At 42.3% G+C, this 24,163-nt stretch overlaps 1 protein-coding gene across 1 annotated transcript in view; it reads left to right on the top strand.

Annotated features, from left to right (window-relative positions):
- The first annotated feature begins 604 nt into the window (after positions 1–604).
- Positions 605–24,163, top strand: part of LYPLAL1 (lysophospholipase like 1) — a 92,139-nt gene continuing 68,580 nt past the window's right edge. Inside the window, exon 1 of the mRNA XM_073628366.1 lies at positions 605–756. Coding sequence (XP_073484467.1) covers positions 672–756 — 85 coding nt within the window. The 5' untranslated portion in view covers positions 605–671. The remainder of the gene's footprint in view (positions 757–24,163) is intronic.

The raw sequence follows: 24,163 nt of genomic DNA, 5'->3' as shown, positions 1-24,163 counted from the left end.
CTGAGAGCCATTTTGGTTATTTTTAGCCGGTTCTGAACCTGCTTTGACCCATTTTCAGAAGTGAAATCCAGAAGGCCAACACAAACAATACCATCATTTCCCCATCACCCTACATTCACATCTCTGCGAGTGACTGCGGGCACTGCTCTGTGGAAACGCATTTATTCTGAATGGCACCCCGACGCATGTGAAATCGCAGTGCGTGTGTGGGAAGCGCAGGGAAATCACATGGTCAAAAAGACCATGCACTTTCCCCGCGGCTGCATTTTGGAAAAGACGCAGGCACCTTTTTTTTGCAGAAATGCAGGCACGGACCGCGCTAACGCAGCCTGTACAGAAAGCAGATATGTGAACCTAAGTTCAGTGCTGATTTCCTCATACAAGAGACCAGGAAAACCTCCATAATTCGTTTGCTATCACTTTTCTCTCCCTGCAACCTCTCACGACCAGTGTCAAGGCACTACATTAAGCATGCGCAGTGTATTACCGCAGGAGGCGTCCTGACAGGGCGCATACGCTCTGTATAGATTGAAGCCGCACATGTCCTGGCAGGGCACATGCGCAGTGTGTGGACTGAAGCAGGAGAGGCCATGGCAGGGTGTATCGATTGTCGCGTGATAGGTCCTGGTAGGGCGCATGCGTAGTGTGTGGACTGAAGCCGGAGCGGTGTCATGGCGGCGTCCTGCTCTCTGTCTCGCTGTGTGGTGTCTCCAGCCGGGAAACACACGGCTTCTGTGATCTTCCTGCACGGATCAGGTGCTGTCTTCTTCCTCCTCTGTAGGGAGTGTATAGTGGCGGGGCTGCTGCTGTCATGGCTGCCAGGAGCCTGGAAGCCAGTTTGCTATACAGATGTTTATATCTTGCAAACATGACAGGTCACCCTGCTACTTGTAGTTCCCCAGCAGCTGCAGTTATGGCAATGTTCTATGGTGATTGAACCTTCCATGAAATTAGAACCCTGTCCCTCCTCTGGAGCGATATATAAAATAAGGTTGTATGGCGCCATTCCTCAAGCGTGCGCAATTTTAAAGCGTGTCATGTTAGGTATCTATTTACTTTTATATTTTACCCAACAATTTGGGTTTTATATTTTTATATATTTTTTTTTCGCATTAAAATTCATTAAAGTGTATTTTTTCCTATAAAATTGCATTCAAAAATCCACTGCGCAAATACTGTGTGACATAAAAAATTGCAAAGACCACCATTTTAATGTGCAAAAAAAAAAAAAAAAAAAATTATATATCATTTCTGTGCTGGGACCAATCCTATATAATTTGTTCATAAACGACCTGGAGGATGGGGAAAACAGTTCAATCTCTGTATTTGCAGACGATACTAAGCTAAGCAGGGCAATAACTTCTCCGCAGGATGTGCAAGTAGATCTGAACAAATTAACGGGGTGGGCAACTACATGGCAAATGAGGAGTATGCTGTCCAGTTCTGGGCACCAGTCCTCAGGAAGGATGTACTGGAAATGGAGCGAGTACAAAGAAGGGCTTCAAAGTTAATAAAGGGTCTGGAGGATATTAGTTATGAAGAAAGGTTGCGAGCACTGAACTTATTCTCTCTGGAGAAGAGACACTTGAGAGGGGATATGATTTCAATATACAAATACCGTACTGGTGACCCCACAATAGGGATAAAACTTTTTCGCAGAAGGGAGTTTAATAAGACTCGTGGCCACTCATTAAGATTAGAAGAAAAGAGGTTTAACCATAAACTACGTAGAGGGTTCTTTACTGTAAGAACAGCAAGGATGTGGAATTCCCTTCCACAGGCGGTGGTCTCAGCGGGGGGCATCGATAGTTTCAAAAAACTATTAATAGATAAGCACCTGAACGACCGCAACATACAGGGATATACAATGTAATACTGACTTATCACACACATAGGTTGGACTCTTTTCACCTACTATGTAACTATATGTTTGGGGGTTCCAAGTAATTTTTAAGTAAAAAATACAGATTTTTATCTTGTAAACAACAAGTGTCAGAAGAAGTCCTGGTCTTAAAGTGGTAGTAAAATGCATCAGGCAGTTTAAAGTGGAGGTTCACCCAAAAGGGAAAGTTCCGCTTGTCCCCCCCCCCCCCTTCCGCTGCCACATTTGGCACCTTTCGGGGGGGAGGAGGAGCAGATACCTGGTTTTGACAGGTACCCGCTTCCACTTTTGTCTGGCTTTGCCGCGGCAAACTCGGACGGAAGTTGGGCCCCCTTCTCCCGCATCCGGGCCATTCACAAAGCGAAACACGCTTTGCGCATGTGCAGTAGGGAACCTGCATCTGCCAGTTTCCCTTGGCTGAGATGGTGGCGGCAGCATCCGAGAGCTGATTGAAAAATCGGCTCAAGTGCAGACACCTGTACAGCTAAGTGTCCTAATATTAAAAGTCAGCAGATCCAGTATTTGTAGCTGCTGACTTAAATTTTTCACTGAAAGAGCCTGGAGCCCCACTTTAAAGCGGGTTTCCACCCAAAAGTGGAAGCTCCGCTGATCTGTTTTCTCCCTCCCCTCGGAGCCACATTTGGCACCTTTCAGGGGGGAGGGGGGAACGGGTACCTGTTTTTGACAGGTACCCATCCCCACTTCCAGGAGACTTGCGCTGTGGCGCCCTCTCTTGGAAGTTTGGCCACCCCTCCTCCTTCCTCTGCCGCCGGGCCAGTTAGTAAGCGCAGTACGCTTTCCCTCAACACGAATGGCGGCGGCAGCAGCACCCGAGAGCCGACTTGGGCTTGGGTGCCGACATCGTGAACTTGGACAGGTAAGTGTCCTTATAATAAAAGTCAGCAGCTGCAGTATTTGTAGCTGCTGACTTTTAATTTTTTTTTTCCTCAAGCTGGAACAGCCCTTTAAGTTACAATGTGCTAGTATGCATTGCATGCTAGCACATTGTGACAGACTTGCCTGAAAAGGAAGCCCTCCAGTGGTGTGCTGTCACCGCTGAAGGGGCTTCCATTTTCACTCACTTCCTTCTGGGTTTGTGGGCTTCGGCGATATGAATGGTCATGCCAGCAATGACGTCACCTTTGGGATGAATTAGGGCAGACATTGCGAGCCTGGCCTTCTCGTCCAACATCAGTGCCTGGCCTCCGGGAGGCCCGATCACCAATCCGGCGGCTAGGGACACACTGGAACGAAGCCTCCCAATTGTAAACATGGAAGCAACGTCACAACGTCACTTCCCGTTTGCTAGGCTGCCAATGGTGCCAGTTTTTAATAAAATATACAGTATTCAGATTTGCCGAAAACGGCAATCTGAATACTTTGAAGTGCAAAGGAGGGATCGGGGGTCTAAAAGATACTCCATAAAGAGTACCTGTCACCACCTATTACTGTCACAAGGAGTGTTTACATTCCTTGTGACAGCAATAAAAGTCATCACATTTTTTTTTTAAACACAATTTATTAATATAAAAATAAATAAAAAAAACATTTTTAAAGCGCCCTCGTCCCCACGAGCTCGTGCAGCAAAGAAAACGCATACGGAAGTTGCGCCCGCATATGTAAATGGTGTTCAAATCACACATGTGAGGTATCGTCGCGATTGTCAGAGCGAGAGCAATAATTCTAGCACTAGACCTCCTCTGTAACTCTAATCTGGTAACCGTAACCTATGGAGATTTTTAGGTACCGTAGTTTGTCGCCATTCCACGAGTGCGTGCAATTATAAAGCGTGACATGCTTGGTATTTATTTACTCGGTGTAACATCATCATTCACATTATACAAAAAAATTGGGCTAACTTTACTGTTTGTCTTTTTTTAAAATTCATGAATGTGTCCCTTTTCCCAAAAAGTTGCGTTTAAAACACTGCTGCACAAATACCGTGTGATATAAAATATTACAACAATCGCCATTTTATTCTCTAGATTCTCTGCTAAAAATATATATATATATATATATATATATATATATATATATATATATATATATATATATATATATATATATAATGTTTGGGGGTTCTAAGTAATTTTCTAGCTAAAAATACGGATTTTAACTTGTAAACACCAAATGTCAAAAATAGGCTTAGTCATGAAAGGGTTAAACATGGAAAGGCCTTATTGAAAACCGTCTTGAGTGTAGTTTTGAGAATTATAAAAAACTACACTTTTAAAACTCTCATATATATTTCTTCTATATGTTATAATATTAGGGCACATATTTGTAGACATTCTTTGAAGCACACAGGGGAACCTCTAGTGTTATCAATGCCAGCAGCACCATCTGACAGCATCCTCCAGAGAAAAAGCAGACCTATCCATGTGGTATGCCACTGTCAGTCCTCAATTATCAGCAGGTCATCCTTTATTATCAAGCTGTCTATTCCCTGGTTTGCACTTCCCTCCACCCCCCTGATCCTGCATTGTTCTGTCCCTAAATACCAATGATTCCCCGCCTTCTGTCTGCTCTCCCCTGCAGTGTCACTATATGCTCAACTGAAAACACTGGTTATGAAGTTGTTGGATGTGATTGTTGTGTGTCTAGTGACAGCCCTACTTGTAGCTAGAGTGTAAACTTGGTGAAATAATTGGGCGATGAGGAAATTGAGAGAGGTTTACAGTGATACCATTTATTGGCTAACTATATTGTATTGCAAGATTTCCAAGCACGCTGGCCTCTTTTTCAGACAGGTTTCTTTTGATAGAAGAGGCCAGAATGGTTCAAAAGCTTTCACTACAATCAATCAGTCAAATAAATAAAATAAATGGTATAAAAAAAAAAAACAAAGAAATTCTCTGCTCAACTTACCAGCCAGCCTGCAACAAACCAAATTTTTCTGTCTAAGGGCTCTTTCACACGGGGCAGATCAGTGATGATCCGCCCCGTGAACACCCGCTGGCTCAGCGGGGATCGCTCCGCCGATCCCCGCTGAGCAGAAAGATGACAGGTCCATCGCTGCACGCTGTGCAGCTACGGACCTGTCAGAGCGCCGCTCTCCCCTATGGGGGATCGGATGATGACGGACCGTAGTGTCCGTCGTCACCCGATCCGATCCGAAAACGGATGGAAAAGTAGGTTTTTCCTCCGTTACACTTTTCGGATCGGAGCGGCGTCGGATGTCAGCGGACATGTCACCGCTGACATCCGACGCTCCATAGGGATACATGTATGTCCGTTTTTCATCCGAAAACGGAAGGATGAAAAACGGACATACGGATCCCCCGTGTGAAAGAGCCCCAACAGTTCACGTTAAAGTGGTTGTTAAGCCACCGATTATAAAATCACCCCATCCCCTCCTGTGATTTAACAATGTGTCCCTGTGCCTAAGTTATATAAAAAAATATGCTAATCTGTACCTATATCAGAGCGTCTCCCGGTGATCACGTGACTCCTCAGCTCTCTCCTCTGCTGGCTGACAGCTCCAGCAGGCGGGGCCGAGCACTCCTGATGACATCAGCCGAGGAGTCACGTGATCGCCAGAAGCCGCTCTGATATAGGTACAGATCAGCATATTTTTTATATAACACAGACACAGGGACACATATTGTTATATTACAGAGGGGATGGGAGGATTTTATATTAGACATGAGAGCAGCAGGAGCGGAGGGGGTGGGCACTGACACGAGCAGACAGGCAGGGAGAGGAGGGAGGAAGGAGAGGACAGAGCAGGGCTGTGGATGATGCAGATGTTCTATCAGATACCCGCTACCCGGCCTACTGCGCATGCGCAAAGCGCAGCCGAAGTGATGTTGCCTTGCGGCCATCTTGGTACCCCTGCACTCGTCCGCAGTAAGCCTAAAGTTAAGCGAACATCTTTATACACCAACTGGAGTCTTGTTTTTCACAGTTATTTTTAACAGTAAACTCAGCTTATATAGTGAAATGTAGTATTTAGAAGTCCATAACACTGTTTCGATGTTGAATTTTAAAAGCAGCGGCAAGCCTGCTGATTTCACAGGTATGCTGATGTGACCGAACACCGCTGCTTTTAAAATGAAACTTCAAGATGGCCGCGAGGCAACGTCAGTTTGGCTGCGCATGCGCAGTAGGCCTGGTAGCGGCTTTCTCATGGGTAGCGGGTATCTGATAGAACACAGGCTAGGGCTGGGGAAAAAATCGATTTGAATCTTGAATCGAGTTGAGAGGTCAAATCGATTTAGAATTTCAGCAAATCGATTTTTTTTAGATTTTTTTTCTTTTTCACCAGGACCGGCGCTGACACCGCACCGGTCCTGAGGAGCTACGGGCAGGAGTTATTAGATGAGACCACGGTGTCAGGGCTCAGCAGCCATGATAAACGGTGATCAGTTTACAGGGGGAAGGGCAGGATCAGGCAGGTTTTTTAGTTGATAGAAGAGGCCAATTTACACAGCACAAGCACTGTGCTGTATAACATGGTTTAACCACTTGCCGACCAGCCGATGAGAGACAGAACAGGGACGTGTGTAAACACACAAATCCCTGTTCTATGAGGAGAGGAGATGCAGATCGTGAGTTGCTAATAGCTAGGAACCACGATCTGTCATCTATAGCAGTGTTTCTCAACTCCAGTCCTCAAGGCGCCCCAACAGGTCATGTTTTCAGGATTTCCCTCAGGTGAAATGGCTGTGGTAATTACTAAGGCAGTGAAACTGATCAAATCACCTGTGCAAAATAATGGAAATCCTGAAAACATGACCTGCTGGGTCGCCTTGAGGACTGGAGTTGAGAAACACTGATCTATAGTCAGTCCCCTCCCTCCTACAGTTAGAACACACACTAGGGAACACAGTTAACTCCTTGATCGCCCCCTATTGTTAACCCCTTCCCTGCCATTGACATTTATACAGTAATCAGTGCATTTTTTATAGCACTGATTACTGTATAATCGTCAATCGTCTCAAAATAATGTCAGAAGTATCCAATCTGTCCGCCTTAATGTCGCAGTCTCGAAAAAATCGCAGATCGCCGCTATTACTAGTAAAAAAAAGAATAATAATAAAAACGCCATAAATCTATCCCCAATTTTGTAGACACTCTAACTTTTGCGCAAATCGATCAATATACGCTTATTGCTATTTTTTTTTTTTTAATTACCAAAGATATGTATACATATCGGCCTAAACTGAGAAAAATATTTGCTTTTTAAAAAAAAATGGGGATATTTATTATAGTAAAAAGTACAAAATATTGTGTGTTTTTTTTTTTTTTTTTTTTTTTTTTTTAAATTGTCGCTCTTTTTTTGTTTATAGCGCAAAAAATAAAAACCGCAGAGATGATCAAATACCACCAAAAGAAAGCTCTATTTGTGGGAAAAAAAGGATGTAAATTTTGTTTGGGTACAGCGTCGCACGACCACCCAATTGTCAGTTAAAGCGACGCAGTGCCGAATCGCAAAAAATGGCCTGGTCATTGAGCAGCCAAATCTTCTGGGGCTGAGGTGGTTAGGGGAACAGGATCATTTTTTTTTTTTTTTTTTTTGGGGTTAACAAACGCTTTAAACCAGGGGTTTAGTTTGCACACATTTGCAAATACATGTGTAAGCAGGGGCGCACTGGACACCCAGATAATACTGGGGTGCCTTGTCACAGCCTCTGCAGCTTTGCACACATTTGCAAATATATGCGCTAACTAAACCCCTGTCTTTAACGTGAACTGTTGGACAGGAAAATTTGTTTTGTTGCAGGCTGGCTGGTTTCTTTGTGTTTGTTTGACATGCGTCGCCCTTCCATGTGCTCCTTGCTGTTTAAGCCAGTTATAGGTTGGGGCAGTTGTGTTTTTTTGTAATAAGTTGTATCACCCTAAATCAAAACTTCTACTTTTGTTGATGGCCAACACAATGCAACACTTGATTGTGGCAAAATAAGGAATTTAAAGCCACATCTCAATTATTGTGCCTGCCAAAAGGTTGCTGCAGTACCTTTTGTCCCATCCACTCCAAACATGCATATTATGAAAGTAGAGTTTTCTAGCATCAATTTAACGTGTACATCCATAGTTCATATCTAGTATTCTGTAGTGCAGTGTCCGAGGGAAGATGCCGCAACAGGCCTTTCATGGGACTGAGCTAAAACACGCTACTGTTTTCTGGCAGGAGGTAATATAGAGTCGGCAGAATACATGGCAGTTGAGCATGTTTGGTATTCTGCAGAAACAGCAGAGGTGCAGAAAAGTACAGCTGGTAATTCTTTTATTGCCCAGTGTGCTGCTAGTTAACCACTTCTGGACCGCAGCACGCCGATATACATCCTGATTTTGAAGGAGGATATCGTTATTATGGCAGCAGCTAGCTGCCATAAGCCCGATATCCTCTTGTTCGGCCGGCGGTCCAAGTGGTCTCTGTGGCGGATTCGCCGCAAGATCACCTTTATCGGCGGCGGGAGGTCCTCCCGCGGTGCTCCGGTGCCCTCCGCCGCTAACTGGGGCCGTCGGTGGTGACGGAGGTGATCGGATGTTGTGCCTTCCTTGGTATGGAGACGAGGGGAAGATGGCCCCCAACCGTCTCCATGACATTGCAGGGCAGAAACGATGTTAAAACATCACTTCTGCCCATAGCTCTTAAAGGGACATTTGTTTTTTAATTCTTTTTTTACTGACAATTTTCTTTTTTTTAATTGCATTTTAGTGTATATATGAGATCTGAGGTCTTTTTGACCCCAGATCTCATATTTAAGAGGACCTGTCATGCTTTTTTTCTATTACAAGGGATGTTTACATTCCTTGTAATAGGAATAAAAGTGACTCAATTTTTTTTTTCTTAAAAACTGTGTAAACAAAATAAAGGTAAAAATAAAAGGTAAAATAAATAAGAAAAAAAAATTATTTAAACTCGCCTCGTCCCGCCGAGCTCGCGTGCAGAAGCTAACGCATACATTAGTAGCGCCCGCATATGAAAACAGTGTTCAAACCACACATTTGAGGCATCGCTGCGATCAGTAGAGCAATAATTCTAGCCCTAGACCTCCTCTGTAATGCAAAACATGCAACCTGTAGAATTTTTTAAATGTCGCCTATGGAGATTTTTAAGAGTAAAAGTTTGTTGCCGTTCTACGAACGGGCGCAATTTTGAAGCGTGACGTGTTTGGTATCAATTTACTTGGCATAACATTATCTTTCACAATATGAAAAAAAAAATTGGGCTAACTTTACTGCTGTCTTATTTTTTAATTTAAAAAAAGTGTTTTTTTTCCAAAAAAAGTGCGCTTGTAAGACTGCTGCGCAAATACGGTGTGACAGAAAGTATTGCAACGACTGCCATTTTATTCTCTAGGGTGTTAGAAAATATATAATGTTTGGGGGTTCTAAGTAATTTTCTAGCAAAAAAACCTGTTTTTAACTTGTTAACACCACATCTAAAAAAGAGGCCCGGTCCTTAAGTGGTTAAAATCTGCTGAAATACCAGCTTTGACTATTTTAAATTCTTATGCTGCTAGCATTTGTAAATAGATAGGAAAATATATCACATTTACCTGTTTTAAACTTTTTTTTTTTTTACATTTCTTCAGTTACTTTCTGGTTTTCAGGCCTAGGCAAATTATGTCATATATCCCAGGAGTCCTGATGAGGGGTTTTCTCAGCTAAACACACCCTCCTGCCTGCATGCCTGAGCTAAGGGCAGATGTCAACAGCCAGAAATGCTAGGGGGTGTTTTTCAAGGTGATTTCTCAACAAAATCTTGGAGACATGGAGGGATTAGGGAGTTTGCTTAGAATATTAAAAATGAATTCAACAACGTTTTACGTTTGTGGTGTTCAGATGCAGTGTAGTTCTGCTTTTAACCCTGTTTAAACTCTGTTTAGAATTTTTAATTATACCTGCTGTATTTATTCCTTGCGGTAGGTGAACTGACTCCATCGTTTAACAATCTCTGCTTTTGTCCTTTCCGAATATTATGCACAGTTTTGCACATGTGTAGACTGAAATATCACTATTTAAGACTGGGCTGGACAAATCCTAGGAGCCGAGTGGCTGATACTTCTAAAAACTACAGAATGGCACTTAACTTTTGAGGATTTATCTACTTGTCAATGGAGCAGGTTTCTTAAAAAAAAAAAATATTCATGGGGTCCGGTGCGTTTTTTGTTCGCCAGGTTCAGGTGCGATTAAGGTCCACGTTTTTGCCTGAATTCGCACCTGAACCGGACCCAAAAACGCACAGGAACCTTTTGTTAACCTCACCGCGGCCTGCCCCAGATATGTTATACCAATTTCGATGTGGTGAAAACCGCATTCAATCCACACATATATGAACCCAGCCTTCGTAAACCTGTTACTTTGAGTCAGGTTTAGATATACATACAGTAAATGAGGCCAACTTCAAGAAAATTTTTTCTTATGACTGTGGCACCAAATGCCCAAAAAAGTGCCCTTTATTCAAGTCCCCTTCCTGGAAGAGGGGGTCATGAAGGAGAATTTAGTTTTTCCAGAGGCTCATATTAGACATGAGTCGAGGGAAAAAAAAGAGTCTTTGCTGTTCTTGAAACAAGTTTTAGGTATTTTTATTGGGCTAAATATGTGTTGTTAGTGAATAATAAAGTAACCTTTGTCAGGCATTTGATGAATGGTTACTGTCATAGTCTTCAGACTACTGAACTCTAAAATGGGATTCAGCCGAGGGTAGGGATTACCTGTACATTCTTTACTAAAAATTGTTTATATTGTTCCCCTTACTGAGCAATTTTAATCCCTTTTTGCCCAGGCCAATTTTCAGCACTGTCACACTTTGAATGACAATTGCACGGTCATGCAAAATTGTACCCAAATTAAATTTATTTTTAGTTATTTTCTCACAAATAGAGCTTTCCTTTGGTGGTATTTAATCACTGCTGGGTTTTTTATTTTTTGCTAAAATACCAAACAAATCTGAAAAAAAATTTTTTTTTCTTAGTTTCTGTCAGAAAATTTTGTAAATAAGTAATTTTTCTCTTTCACTGATGTGCGCTGATGAGGTGGCAGTACAGATAGGCGACACAGATTGGCATCACTGGGCACTGATTATTAGACTTGTGCACAACGGAAAATTTTGTTTAGTTTCATTTTCATTCGTAAAATACATAATTTAGTTCTGTTATTTTTATTCGTTATGTTACATTCATTTAGTTATTTCTGTTGCGTGTAGATATTCGTTATACCGTATAGATTCATTTTATATGTACATCGATTTGATTCGATATTTATGTATGTGTATATATATATTAATGAGAACGATTCGTAGTTTGGAAAGTCATAGTTACATAGTAGGTGAGGTTGAAAAAAGACACAAGTCCATCAAGTCCAACCTATGTGTGTGATTATATGTCAGTATTACATTGTATATCTCTGTATGTTGCGGTCGTTCAGGTGCTTATCTATTAATAGTTTTTTGAAACTATCGATGCTCCCCACTGAGACCACCGCCTGTGGAAGGGAATTCCACATCCTTGCCGCTTTTACAGTAAAGAACCCTCTACGTAGTTTAAGGTTAAATCTCTTTTCTTCTAATTTAATGAGTGGCCACAAGTCTTGTTAAACTCCCTTCTGCGAAAAAGTTTTATCCCTATTGTGGGGTCACCAGTATAGTATTTGTATATTGAAATCATATCCCCTCTCAAGCGTCTCTTCTCCAGAGTGAATAAGTTCAGTACTTGCAACCTTTCCTCATAACTAATATCCTCCGGACCCTTTATTAGCTTTGTTGCCCTTCTTTGTACTCGCTCCATTTCCAGTACATCCTTCCTGAGGACTGGTGCCCAGAACTGGACAGCATACTCTAGGTGCGGCCAGACCAGAGCCTTGTAGAGCGGGAGAATTATCGTTTTATCTCTGGAGTTGATCCCCTTTTTAGTGCCAATATTCTGTTTGCCTTATTAGCAGCAGCTTGGCATTGCATGCCATTGCTGAGCCTATCATCTACAAGGACCCCCAGGTCCTTTTCCATCCTAGATTCCCCCAGAGGTTCTCCCCCCAGTGTATAGATTGCATTAATATTTTTGCCACCCAAATGCATTATTTTACTACATTGAACCTCATTTGCCATGTAGTTGCCCACCCCATTAATCTGTTCAGATCTTTTTGCAAGGTTTCCACATCCTGCGGAGAAGTCATTGCCCTGCTTAGCATCATCCGCAAATACAGAGATTGAACTGTTTACCCCATCCTCCAGGTCGTTTATGAACCATTTAAATAGGATTGATCCCAGCACGGAACCCTGGGGGACCCCACTACCCACCCCTGACCATTTTGAGTATTCCCCATTTATCACCACCCTCTGAACTCGCCCTTGTAGCCAGTTTTCAGTCCATGTACTCACTCTATGGTCCATGCCAATGGACCTTATTTTCTACAGTAAACATTTATGGGGAACTGCGTCAAATGCTTTTGCAAAATCCAGATACACCACATCTACGGGCTTTCCTTTATCTAGATGGCAACTCACCTCCTCATAGAAGGTTAATAGATTGGTTTGGCAAGAACGATTCTTCATGAATCCATGCTGATTACTGCTAATGATAATGTTCTCATTACTAAAATTTTGTATATAGTCCCTTATCATCCCCTCCAAGAGTTTACATACTATTGATGTTAGGCTAACTGGTCTGTAATTCCCAGGAATGTATTTTAGGCCCTTTTTAAATAATGGTGCTACATTGTCTTTTCTCCAATCAGCTGGTACCATTCCAGTCAGTAGACTCAGTAAAAATTAGGAACAATGGTCTAGCAATTTCTTGACTGTGTTCCCTAAGTACCCTCGGGTGCAAGCCATCTGGTCCCGGTGATTTATTAATGTTAAGTTTCCCAAGTCTAATTTTAATTCTGTCCTCTGTTAACCATGGAGGTGCTTCCTGTGATGTGTCATGAGGATAAACACTGCAGTTTTGGTTACTGAAGCCCCCCGATTCCCTCGTGAAGACTGAGGAGAAGAATAAATTCAATATCTTCGCCATTTCCCCATCCTTTGTAACCAGATGTTCTTCCTCATTCTTTATGGGGCCAATATGGTCTGTCCTTCCTTTTTTACTGTTTACATACTTAAAGAATTTCTTGGGATTTTTTTGCTCTCCTCCGCTATGTGTCTTTCATGTTCTATCTTAGCCGTCCTTATTGCACCCTTACATTTCTTGTTGCATTCTTTATAAAGTCTGAATGCTGATGATGATCCCTCAACCCTGTATTTTTTGAAGGCTTTCTCCTTTGCATTTATATGCATTTTTACAGTGGGGACGGAAAGTATTCATACCCCCTTAAATTTTTCACTCTTTGTTATATTGCAGCCATTTGCTAAAATCATTTTAAGTAAATTTTTTTCCTCATTTATGTACACACAGCACCCCATATTGACAGAAAAAAACAGAATTGTTGAAATTTTTGCAGATTTATTAAAAAAGAAAAATTGAAATATCACATGGTTCTATGTATTCCGACCCTTTGCTCAGTATTTAGTAGAAGCACCCTTTTGATCAAATACAGAAATGAGTCTTTTTGGGAAAGATGCAACAAGTTTTTCACACCTGGATTTGGGGATCCTCTGCCATTCCTTCTTGCAGATCCTCTCCAGTTCTGTCAGGTTGGATGGTAAACGGTGGACAGCCATTTTTAGGTCTCTCCAGAGATGCTCAATTGGGTTTAAGTCAGGGCTCTGGCTGGGCCATTCAAGAACAGTCACGGAGTTGTTGTGAAGCCACTCCTTCGTTATTTTAGCTGTGTGCTTATGGTCATTGTCTTGTTGGAAGGTAAACCTTCGGCCCAGTCTGAGGTCCTGAGCACTCTGGAGAAGGTTTTCGTCCAGGATATCCCTGTACTTGGCCGCATTCATCTTTCCCTCAATTGCAACCAGTCGTCCTGTCCCTGCAGCTGAAAAAGACCCCCACAGCATGATGCTGCCACCACCATGCTTCACTGTTGGGACTGTATTGGACAGGTGATGAGCAGTGCCTGGTTTTCTCCACACATACCGCTTAAAATTAAGGCCAAAAAGTTCTATCTTGGTCTCATTAGACCAGAGAATCTTATTTCTCACCATCTTGGAGTCCTTCAGGTGTTTTTTTTTAGCAAACTCCATGCCGGCTTTCACGTGTCTTGCACTGAGAAGAGGCTTCCGTCGGGCCACTCTGCCATAAAGCCCCGACTGGTGGAGGGTTGCAGTGATGGTAGACTTTCTACAACTTTCTCCCATCTCCCAACTGCATCTCTGGAGCACAGCCACAGTGATCTTTGGGTTCTTTTTTACCTCTCTCACCAAAGCTCTTCTCCCCCAATAGCTCAGTTTGGTCGGAAGGCCAGCTCTAGGAAGGGTTCTTGTTGTCCCAAACGTCTTCCATTTAAGGATTATGGAGGCCACTGTGCTCTTAGGAACCTTAAGTGCAGCAGAAATGTTTTCGTAACCTTGGCCAGATCTGTGCCTTGCCACAATTCTGTCTCTGAGCTCTTCAGGCAGTTCCTTTGACCTCATGATTCTCATTTGCTCTGACATGCACTGTGAGCTGTAAGTTATTATATAGACAGGTGTGTGGCTTTCTTAATCAAGTCCAATCAGTATAATCAAACACAGCTGGACTCAAATGAAGGTGTAGAACCATCTAAAGGATGATCAGAAGAAATGGACAGCACCTGAGTTATATATATGAGTGTCACAGCAAAGGGTCTGAATACTTAGGACCATGTGATATTTCAGTTTTTATTTTTTAATAAATCTGCAAAAATGTCAACAATTCTGTGTTTTTCTGTCAATATGGGGTACTGTGTGTACATTAATGAGGAAAAAAAAATGAACCTAAATGATTTTAGCAAATGGCTGCTATATAACAAAGAGTGAAAAATTTAAGGGGGTCTGAATACTTTCCGTCCCCACTGTACATTGGAGTTAAGCCATCCAGGACTTTTGTTCGCTCTTTTAAATTTATTATCCAATGGGATGCATTGGCTAATGCCCTTATTTAATATGCTCTTAAAGTAAACCCATCTCTCCTCCGTGTTCTTTGTTCCCAAGATTATATCCCGATTTATGCCTTCTACCAAGGTTCGTAGTTTAGGGAAGTTGGCTCTTTTGAAATTCAGTGTCTTTGTATTCCCCTTATGTTTCCTATTTGTGTGATTTATACTGAAGCCAATCGACCTGTGATCGCTGTTACCTAAATTGCCCCTTATTTCCACATCTCTGATCAGGTCTGTATTGTTGGTAATTAGTTGATCCAGTAACACTTTATTTCTAGTTGGTGCGTCTACCATCTGACCCATAAAATTGTCCTGCAAGACATTTAGGAACTGGCCAGCCTTAGATGAATGTGCGGTTCCCTCCGCCCAGTCTATGTCTGGGTAGTTAAAATCGTCATTTTAAAAGCCGTTTGTTTATTGAATCCATTAACACACACAATGACAATATCTCTTCTCTGCTCAAATACAATACAACACCCTTCTCACTCAGTTCTCAGGAATGCACTTTGCAAGTAATCCAACCTCCAGCACAAAATGAATTAGCTGATTAGTCCGACTCTGAAGCCTCCCCCGTACAGCGCGACTTCAGCGCGGCTTGCAAAACGACTTCTGTATAGAAGTCAATGCAAACCACTCCGAAGTCGCCCCAAAGTAGTGCAGGATCCTTTTTCTAAGTCTGAGCAACTTGAGGCGCTCCTATTAGAATGGTTCCATTGAAATGCATGGAGCGCGACTTGTCAGGCGGCTAAGTCACCCGACAGGTCGCCCCTGTGTGAACCGGCTCTAAAATTTTCTCTGAGTTGACCTTTTGTTTCATTAGACCTTTAACGAATGAACGAATCATGTCAAATTCATTTGTTATTTTCGCTATCATTTCTTTCCTATTAGTTGAAATTCATGATTTTTTTCTTCGAACATTCGGAATGTCCAAAAGATGCAAAATTTGGCAGAATTTTGATTCATTACGAAACGAATTGCACATGATTATCTGTACAGGTCTCCTCTGTGAGGAGATGCCGCTGATTGGCTCTCTTCTTACACTCTGTCAGTGTGAGGCAAGGAGAGCCGATAACTGGCATTTCCTTGTTTACATGTGATCAGCTGTGATTAGACACAGCTGATCACATTGTTTAAGAGCCACGTCATCGGTTCTTTAGTGAGATCAGGGTTGCGCCATATTCTGGGAACACAGCGCAGCCCGCCATCGCCAAGCTGCACGCCCCCACGGGTGTGCATGCACGGAGAGACTGGGGTGACGTCATATGACGTCCCAGAATGAGAGAACATCCCGCCCATGGTCATTTGTCTATATGGTGGGTGGGAGGTAGTTAAAGTAGAATTCTAGGTTTAATTTCACTTTACATTGTTCATTTATGGCAAGCTGGTCTAAAACTATTGCCATTACAGAGCGATGGGGCCACTTTGTGTGCTGTAGTGGAGTGTAGTAGCAATATCTACACACTGGTAGTGGCGCTGTGCTCTGGCAGCAGGAGCTGCGAGTGGATAATGTTAAGATTTTCACCTCGGCCAGTCAGAGGAAGCCTAGTATTAACTGATAAATGGAGAAGCACTCAGCCAGACTCTCTTTAATTCTAGCAGCAAACCAGAAGTCATTTGTACTGCTGCCAGAACACAGCACCACTTACACACACACAGGGGTCGCATCAGTCTGCTAGTAGAAAAGTTTGTTTGGACCAGACTGGCCCAAACTTTTTAAAGTGAAATGAAACATGGAATTCTACTTTAAGGGCCCATCCACATCTTAGTGGTGTGTTACTGAAAGTGAATTGTGTTGGACATTTGCCTTATTCTCTTCGAATGGGCTGACAATGCACCACAGGTCAGACAAAAATGGAAATGCGCCACTTTTTCGAATGCAGCATGCCACAACCAGTGTTGCCAACCGTCAGTATTTTTACTGGCAGCCAATGGGCACTTTTCTCATGCCAGTAAATGTTAGTGAAAGGAAAAAGTTTGTAGTTAAAAATATGGCTGTGATGCTCAGTTTGGAACTGCGCATATGCAGTTTTGGTCCAGAGCTGGCTGAGACCATCCGAGTGCCTGCTACAGTCTGTTTGGGTGGCACCAGCAGGGGTCGGTGCCTGAGTGTGTTGTGTGATATTATAGGGCAAGGGAGCCATGCGGAGCAACTGGAGCCCCGTTTCTGGTTCTGTGGGACGACTACAAGAAATGTTTTTTGCCCTAATATCTACCTTAAATCTCATTGCTGATTGCGTATTGTACTTGTTTTTAGCCTAAATACTGAAATTTTCACTGTAATTTTGTAACTTTTAGAAATGCCAGTGAGAACGTGGCTGTGCCAGTACATTTTGGGTGTCATGTCAGCAAATTTCAGTCTGGTAGGTTGGCAACACTGACCACAATGCACATGTCAAGCTTTGCAGTGTGATGGTATTGCCAGCTGTTGTACTAGTGCTTTGGGGTACAATTGAAAATAAATGACTCTGCATTGTGGGACATGCATTGTCCTGTATTGTTGTTAAACCAACATACAGTGCATCCGGAAAGTATTCACAGTGCTTTACATTTTCCACATTTTGTTATGTTACAGCCTTATTCCAAAATGGATTAAATTCATTTTTTTCCTTAAAATTCTACAAACAATACCCCATAATGACAATGTGAAAGAAGTTTGTTTGAAATCTTTGCAAATTTATTAAAAATAGAAAAGGAAAAAAATCCCATATACATAAGTATTCACAGCCTTTGCTCAATACTTTGTTGAAGCACCTTTGGCACCAATTACAGCATCAAGTCTTTTTGAGTATGATGCTACAAGCTGGGCACACCTATCTTTGGGCAGTTTCTCCCATTCTTCTTTGCAGAACCTCTCAAGCTCCATCAGGTTGGATGAGGAGCGTCGGTGCACAGCCATTTTTAGATCTCTCCATAGATGTTCAATCGGGTTCAAGTCTGGGCTCTGCCTGGGACACTCAAGGACATTCACAGAGTTGTACTGTAGCCACTCCTTTTGTTATCTTGGCTGTGTGCTTAGGGTCGTTGTCCTGTTGGGAGATGAACCTTCGCCCCAGTCTGAGTTCCACAGCGCTCTGGAGCAGGTTTTCATCAAGAATGTCTCTGTATATTGCTGCATTTATCTTTCCCTCAATCCTGACTAGTCTTCCAGTTCCTGCCGCTGAAAAACATCCCCACAGCATGATGTTGCCACCACCATGCCTCACTGTAGGGATGGTATTGGCCAGGAGATGAGCAGTGCCTGGTTTTCACCAGACATGACGCTTGCTATTGGGGCCAAAGAGTTCAATATTTGTTTCATCAGACCAGAGAATTTTGTTTCTTATGGTCTGAGAGTCCTTCAGGTGCCTTTTGGCAAACTCCAGGCCGGCTGTCATGTGCCTTTTACTGAGGGGCGGCTTCTGTCTGGCCACTCTACCATACAGGTCTGATTGGCAGAGCAATGCTGGAGCTCTGTCAGAGTGGCCATTGGGTTCTTGGTTACCTCCCTGACTAAGGCCCTTCTCCCTGATTGCTCAGTTTGGCATGGTGGCCCGCTCTAGGAAGAGTCTTGGTGGTTCCAAACTTCTTCCATTTACGGATGATTGAGGCCACTGTGCTCATTGGGACCTTCAGTGCTGCAGAAATGTTTCTGTATCCTTCCCCAGATCTGTGCCTCGATAAAATCCTGTCTCGGAGGTCTACAGACAATTAGACTTCATGGCTTGTGCTCTGACATGCACTGTCAACTGTGGGACCTTATATAGACAGGTGTGTGCCTTTCCAAATCATGTCCAATCAACTAAATTTACCACAGGTGGACTCCAATCAAGTTGTAGAAACATCTCAAGGAAGATCAGTGGAAACAGGATGCCTCTGAGCTCAATTGTGAGTTTTTTATTTTTAATAAATTTGCAAAGATTTCAACCAAACTTCTTTCGTGTTGTCATTATGGGATATTGTTTGTAGAATTTTGAGGAAAATAATGAATTTAATCCATTTTGGAATAAGGCTGTAACATAACAAAATGTGGAAAAAGTAAAGCGCTGTGAATACTTTCCAGATGCACTGTAACTGCAGCACCTTACATGTGAAGCAACTGTCTGTGGTTCAGACATTTGGTGGCATTTGGGTTCGCTGCAAAGAGACTGGAGGAGACCAGCAACACTGAGATGACCAAAAATGTGAAAACAGCATTTTCTGAATGAAAGAATAAATCATGGCAATTGTTTACAATACATTATTTTAGCAAATAAATTTCAAGTGATTGTAAAGTCTTGTTTTAAAAACAAAAAACAAACATGTTATACTTACCTGCTCTGTGCAGTTGGTTTTGCACAGAGCAGCCCTGATCTTCCTCTTCTTGGGTCCCTCTGTTCTGCTCCTGGCCCCTCCCTCCTGTTCAGTGCCCTACAGCAAGCAGCTTGCTATGGGGGCACCCGTGCCGAGTCACAGCTCCGTGTGTCCATTCAGACACAGAGCCCCGACCTGGCCCCGCCCCCTCTCTCCCCTGATTGGCTAACTGACTTTGACAGCCGCAGGAGCCAGTGGCACCGCTGCTGTGTCTCAGCCAATCAGGAGGAGAGTCCCGAACTGCTAAGACACTCGTGGACATCGCTGGAGAGAGATGGGGCTTAGGTAAGTATTAGGGGGGCTGAGGGAGGCTGCTACACACAGAAGGTTTTTTTTTATCTTAAGGCATAGAATGCCTTAAGATAAAAAAACCTTCTGCCTTTACAACTCCTTTCAGGCAGTTAGGGTGCAGATCCACTATAAACAATGGAAATATAGGCTGACTGTTGTAGGTACCCCTGGCAGTGCTAAAGATTTTCACATTTCCTTTAACTGGTATTTTTGCTGCTTAGCTATGTGTAAATTTAGAAAGTATATTAATCAAGGTATGTGGAAAAAAAAAAAAAAAAAAAAAGGGAATCCATAGACCAAATACTATCACTACATACAGTATGTTATCCAAGTACAGTTATCTGAATAGTACCATACTTTTCAGAAAATGGTGATTGGCAAAAATCTGCACTTGAAATGGTCACCTTTAAAACATGCATGGTGTGTCTTTTTCCATTTATCGTGTTCCACTTGGTTGGCTATTCTGTAAAGCCAAATTACCGCTTATGTTTTGCAGTCTTGCACTTTAAAGGCCCCGTGCCCTGCGTACCTCGCACAGACGACAGTCATAACGTACAGTAATTCCTGTGTTAACGAGTTAGGCGCCACTAATGGGCATGAGGTCATTCGCTTGCCATTATGGGGAACTGCTTGTGAGTCACTGACCAACGGCCAACGCTCCAATCATTTTAACTTCACAAGTTTGTTTTCTTATTAAGCATGAAACATTTTTGATGTGAGCATTATGTTACATCTGTTGCGGCCTGTCACTTTCTGACCCGTGATTAATCTGGAATTAGTCATGCCAATGAAACTGTTTGAACGGGCAGACTTTATGGATGGCAGATCTTCTAAACATTCACGTGAATTTGTGTGGATGGCTGTTTGTTGCTTTCTAGTACATGAACTGTGACAGAATAGTACTTCAACTACAACTTTTCTTTGTAGGTAAAAGTGGACAAATTAAAGTGACCACAGGAGCCAATCAGTCCAGCTGTGGCTTTTAGAGTCCAGTTTTACCCAAAAAAAGACATTTCTTAGGTAAAGCAGGAAAGGTTGGCAAGTTTGCAGGGTGTTCTTGTGTACTAATTGTGAGATTTTACCTAACTTCCTGTTTGGCACAACAGGAATTGAGGGGAAAATCTACCCAATGAGAAAATATACAGTAAAGCATTTTTCTAGAATATAAAATCTGGCAGAAGATCTAAACCAGGGGTCTCCAACCTTGCTAAACATAGGGGCAAGTTTACTGTCCTTCAGACTTAGTGTTACTAAACCTAGGACCCTGCGTTCACTATATCTGGTCTCCCAAAGTACACAGAAATTTGAAATGCAACAGTTTTAGTAAATATAAACTGCTAAATACCTTTTCTCATCAGCAGTTAGAGCAGTCTTGTGACTTCTATCAGTGTCTGGTTAAAGCTTGTAGGATTGTCCTATGAGGCTGCAGGACCCCTGACCCTCTGTCTGGATAGTGCTGATTGACCCTGTGCTGATCACATGCACTCTCCCAAAAAACATAAATCTCTAGCAATACACCCAAACTGTGCATATGCAGCTTGTTCCCTAGGCTCTGTACTATCCGAAGATAGATCGGGGACTGTGAAAGAAGAAGAGGATAAGAGGACAGGATCAAACAGCCTTTTTACCTTAGGTTTCACAGTGAGTATAACAAGCATGCTTTACTTCATTTACAGACTAATTTCACTGTTGCGGGTTTAGTAACACTTTAAGGGGGGCCGAACATTGGTGGGAGGGAATAGTGCCCCATCGTTTTTGTTAGTAGGAGTAACTGTGCCTCATCACTGGTGTCAGTGGGAGGAATTGTGCCCATCTATGATGTCATTGGGCCCCATTGTTGGTGTCAGTGGGAGGAATAGTGCCCCTTTATTGGTGTCAGTGGGGGAAATTATACCCCATTGTTTTTTTCAGTATTTTTTGTTAATATAATACCACCAAAAGAAAGTTTTATTTGTGTGAAAAAATATGAATTGCATTTGTGTAGAGTGTTGCATGACTGCATAATTGCCAGTTAAAATAGCACAGTGCTAAATAGCAAAAAAAATGGGTTGGTCATATAGGGGGTAAAACCTTCCTTTGGCCAAGTGGTTAATGTCAGTATATTTGTGCCAGTCTTCAGCTGTCTTTATTGGCAGGTGTGCTAATTTCTTATAATTCCTATCTGGCTATCTTCTTATTGAACAAAATATACAGGGATATGAGAAGTGGTAGAGACAATACACACACCAGCACCCACACAGGTTGGACTAGATGGACAGGTGTCTTTATTCAACCTTACCAACTATGATGGCATTTCTACGCATTCTCCGGTGTCATTCATTTCGGCATACTGGCCCGAAATGATTTGCAAGTCTCAATAATCCATATTTTATTCACAATAGAAAATAGAAACATTTCAAATGAGAAAATTTACAGTTTTAGGGAAAAAAAAATAAGGTAATTTTTTTTTTAATACTTTAATCCGATCAGGATAAATAATACATCTTACGACAATCGGATATTTAGTCCAACTGTCCTTATATCAACAACCAGTTGCCACCGCAATTATATGAGGTCATTTTGAAACTGATGGACGCAACACATAGTTACATAGTTGGTAAGGTTGAAAAAGGGCACAAGTCCATCCAGTTCAACCTGTGGTGCGTGTATATGTGTTTATGTCAATAGTAAACCTTATATCCCTGTATGTTGTGAAAGTTAAGGTGCCCATCTAATAGTTTTTTTAAATTATCGATGTTCCCTGCTGATACCACTGCATGTGGAAGAGAATTCCACATCCTTACCGCTCTGACAGTAAAGAACCCCCTACGCAGTTTAAGGTTAAACCACTTCTCTTCCAATATCAGTGAATGTCTGCATGTCTTTTTAACCACTTAAAGACCAGCCGCCGCAGTTGTACTGAGGCAGGTTGGCTCTCCTGGGCGAATTTCCATCATTGTACGTCGGACGCTTTAAGACCACTAGGGGGCGCACGCGCCGCAACACTGGAGCCACGATGTTCGCCGGCCACCCGTGATCGCTATTGAGAGAGACAGAACGGGGATCTGTCAATGTAAACAGACAGATCCGTGTTCTGTCAGGGGAGGATAGACAGCTCTGCTGTTCCTAGTGATTAGGAACAGCGATCTGTCTCCTCCAGTCACTACACTGTCCCCACAGTTAGAAACGCCTCCCTAGGGAACACTTAACCCCTTGATCGCTCCCTAGTGTTAATCCCTTCCCTGCCAGTGACATTTATACAGTAATCGGTGGCTATTTTTAGCACTGATCGCTGTATAAATGTCACTGGTCCCAAAAAAGTGTCAAAAGTGTCCGATCTGTCCGCCGCAATGTCGCAGTCCTGCAAAAAATCGCTGATCACCACCATTACTAGTAAAAAAAAATGAAAAATGATAAAAATGCCATACATCTATCCCCTATTTTGTAGACACTATAACTTTTGCGCAAACCATTCAATATATGCTTATTGCGATATTTTTGTAAAAAAAAAATGTGAAAGAATACATATCGACATAAACTGATGAAGAAATGATGATGGGATATTTATTATAGCAAAAAGTAAAAAATATTGTTTTTTTTTCAAAATTGTCGGTCTTTTCTTTTATAGCGCAAAAAAAAATAAAAAACACAAAGGTCATCAAATACCACCAAAATAAATCTCTATTTGTGGGAAAAGAAAGGACACACATTTTGTTTGGGTACAGCGTTGCATGACCGCGCAATGGTCAGTTAAAGCGACGCATTATCGCAAAAAATGGCCTGGTCATTAAGGGGGCAAATCTTTCAGTTCTTCAGTGGTTAAATTCCTTTTCACTGAAAAGTTTTTTCCTTATGCTAGGGTCACCAGTACGGTATTTGTACATTGCTATCATATCTCCTCTCCAGAGAGAAAAAGTTCAATGCTTGTAGTCTTTCCCCATAGCTGAGATCCTCCAGTCCCTTTATTAGCTTTGTTGTCCTTCTCTCACTAACTCTGCTGCTATCTTTATTACCATTGATTTGTATGTGTTTGGTTTTCTCTCTTTTTTTTTTTTTTTCTTCTTCTTTAACATTCTGCTTAAAAATTTGTGAATCAGTACTGCTTGGACCTTGAAGAAGGGGACATACCCCGAAAGCTTGTCCTGAAAAATTGTATGTTAGTGCAAATAAAAAAAGTATCACGGACAGTACTCAATTTTCTCTGTCACAATTGCACTAATACGGCTACAATCAAATCAAGTTTGTCCTTCTCTGGAATTCCTCCAGTTCCAACACATCCTTCCTGAGGACTGGTGCCCAGAACTGGATGGCATATTCAAGATGCGGCCAGACCAGAGTCTTTTAGAGTGGGAGAATTATCGCTTTATCTCTGGAGCGTATGCCCTATTTAATGCATGCCAATATTCTGTTGGCTTTGCTTGCAGCAGGTTGGCATTGCATGCCATTGCTGAGCCTCTCATCTACTAGGACCCCCAGGTACTTTTCCATCCTAGATTCCCCCAGAGGTTCTCCCCCTAGTGTGTAACTTGCGTTCATATTTTTCGCATCCAAATGCATTACTTTGCATTTTTCAACAATAAACCTCATTTGTCATGTAGTTGCCCACCCCATTATTTTATTTAGGTGGTCTTGTAAGGTTTCCACATCCTGCACTGAAGTTATTGCCCTGCTTAACTTTGTATCATCCGCAAATATTGAGATTGAGCTGTTTATCCCATCCTCTATATCATTTAT

Source organism: Aquarana catesbeiana, linkage group LG04, assembly GCF_042186555.1.
Source record: "Aquarana catesbeiana isolate 2022-GZ linkage group LG04, ASM4218655v1, whole genome shotgun sequence".
NCBI classification, from domain to species: domain Eukaryota; kingdom Metazoa; phylum Chordata; class Amphibia; order Anura; family Ranidae; genus Aquarana; species Aquarana catesbeiana.
This window is presented reverse-complemented; position numbering and strand designations above follow the sequence as displayed.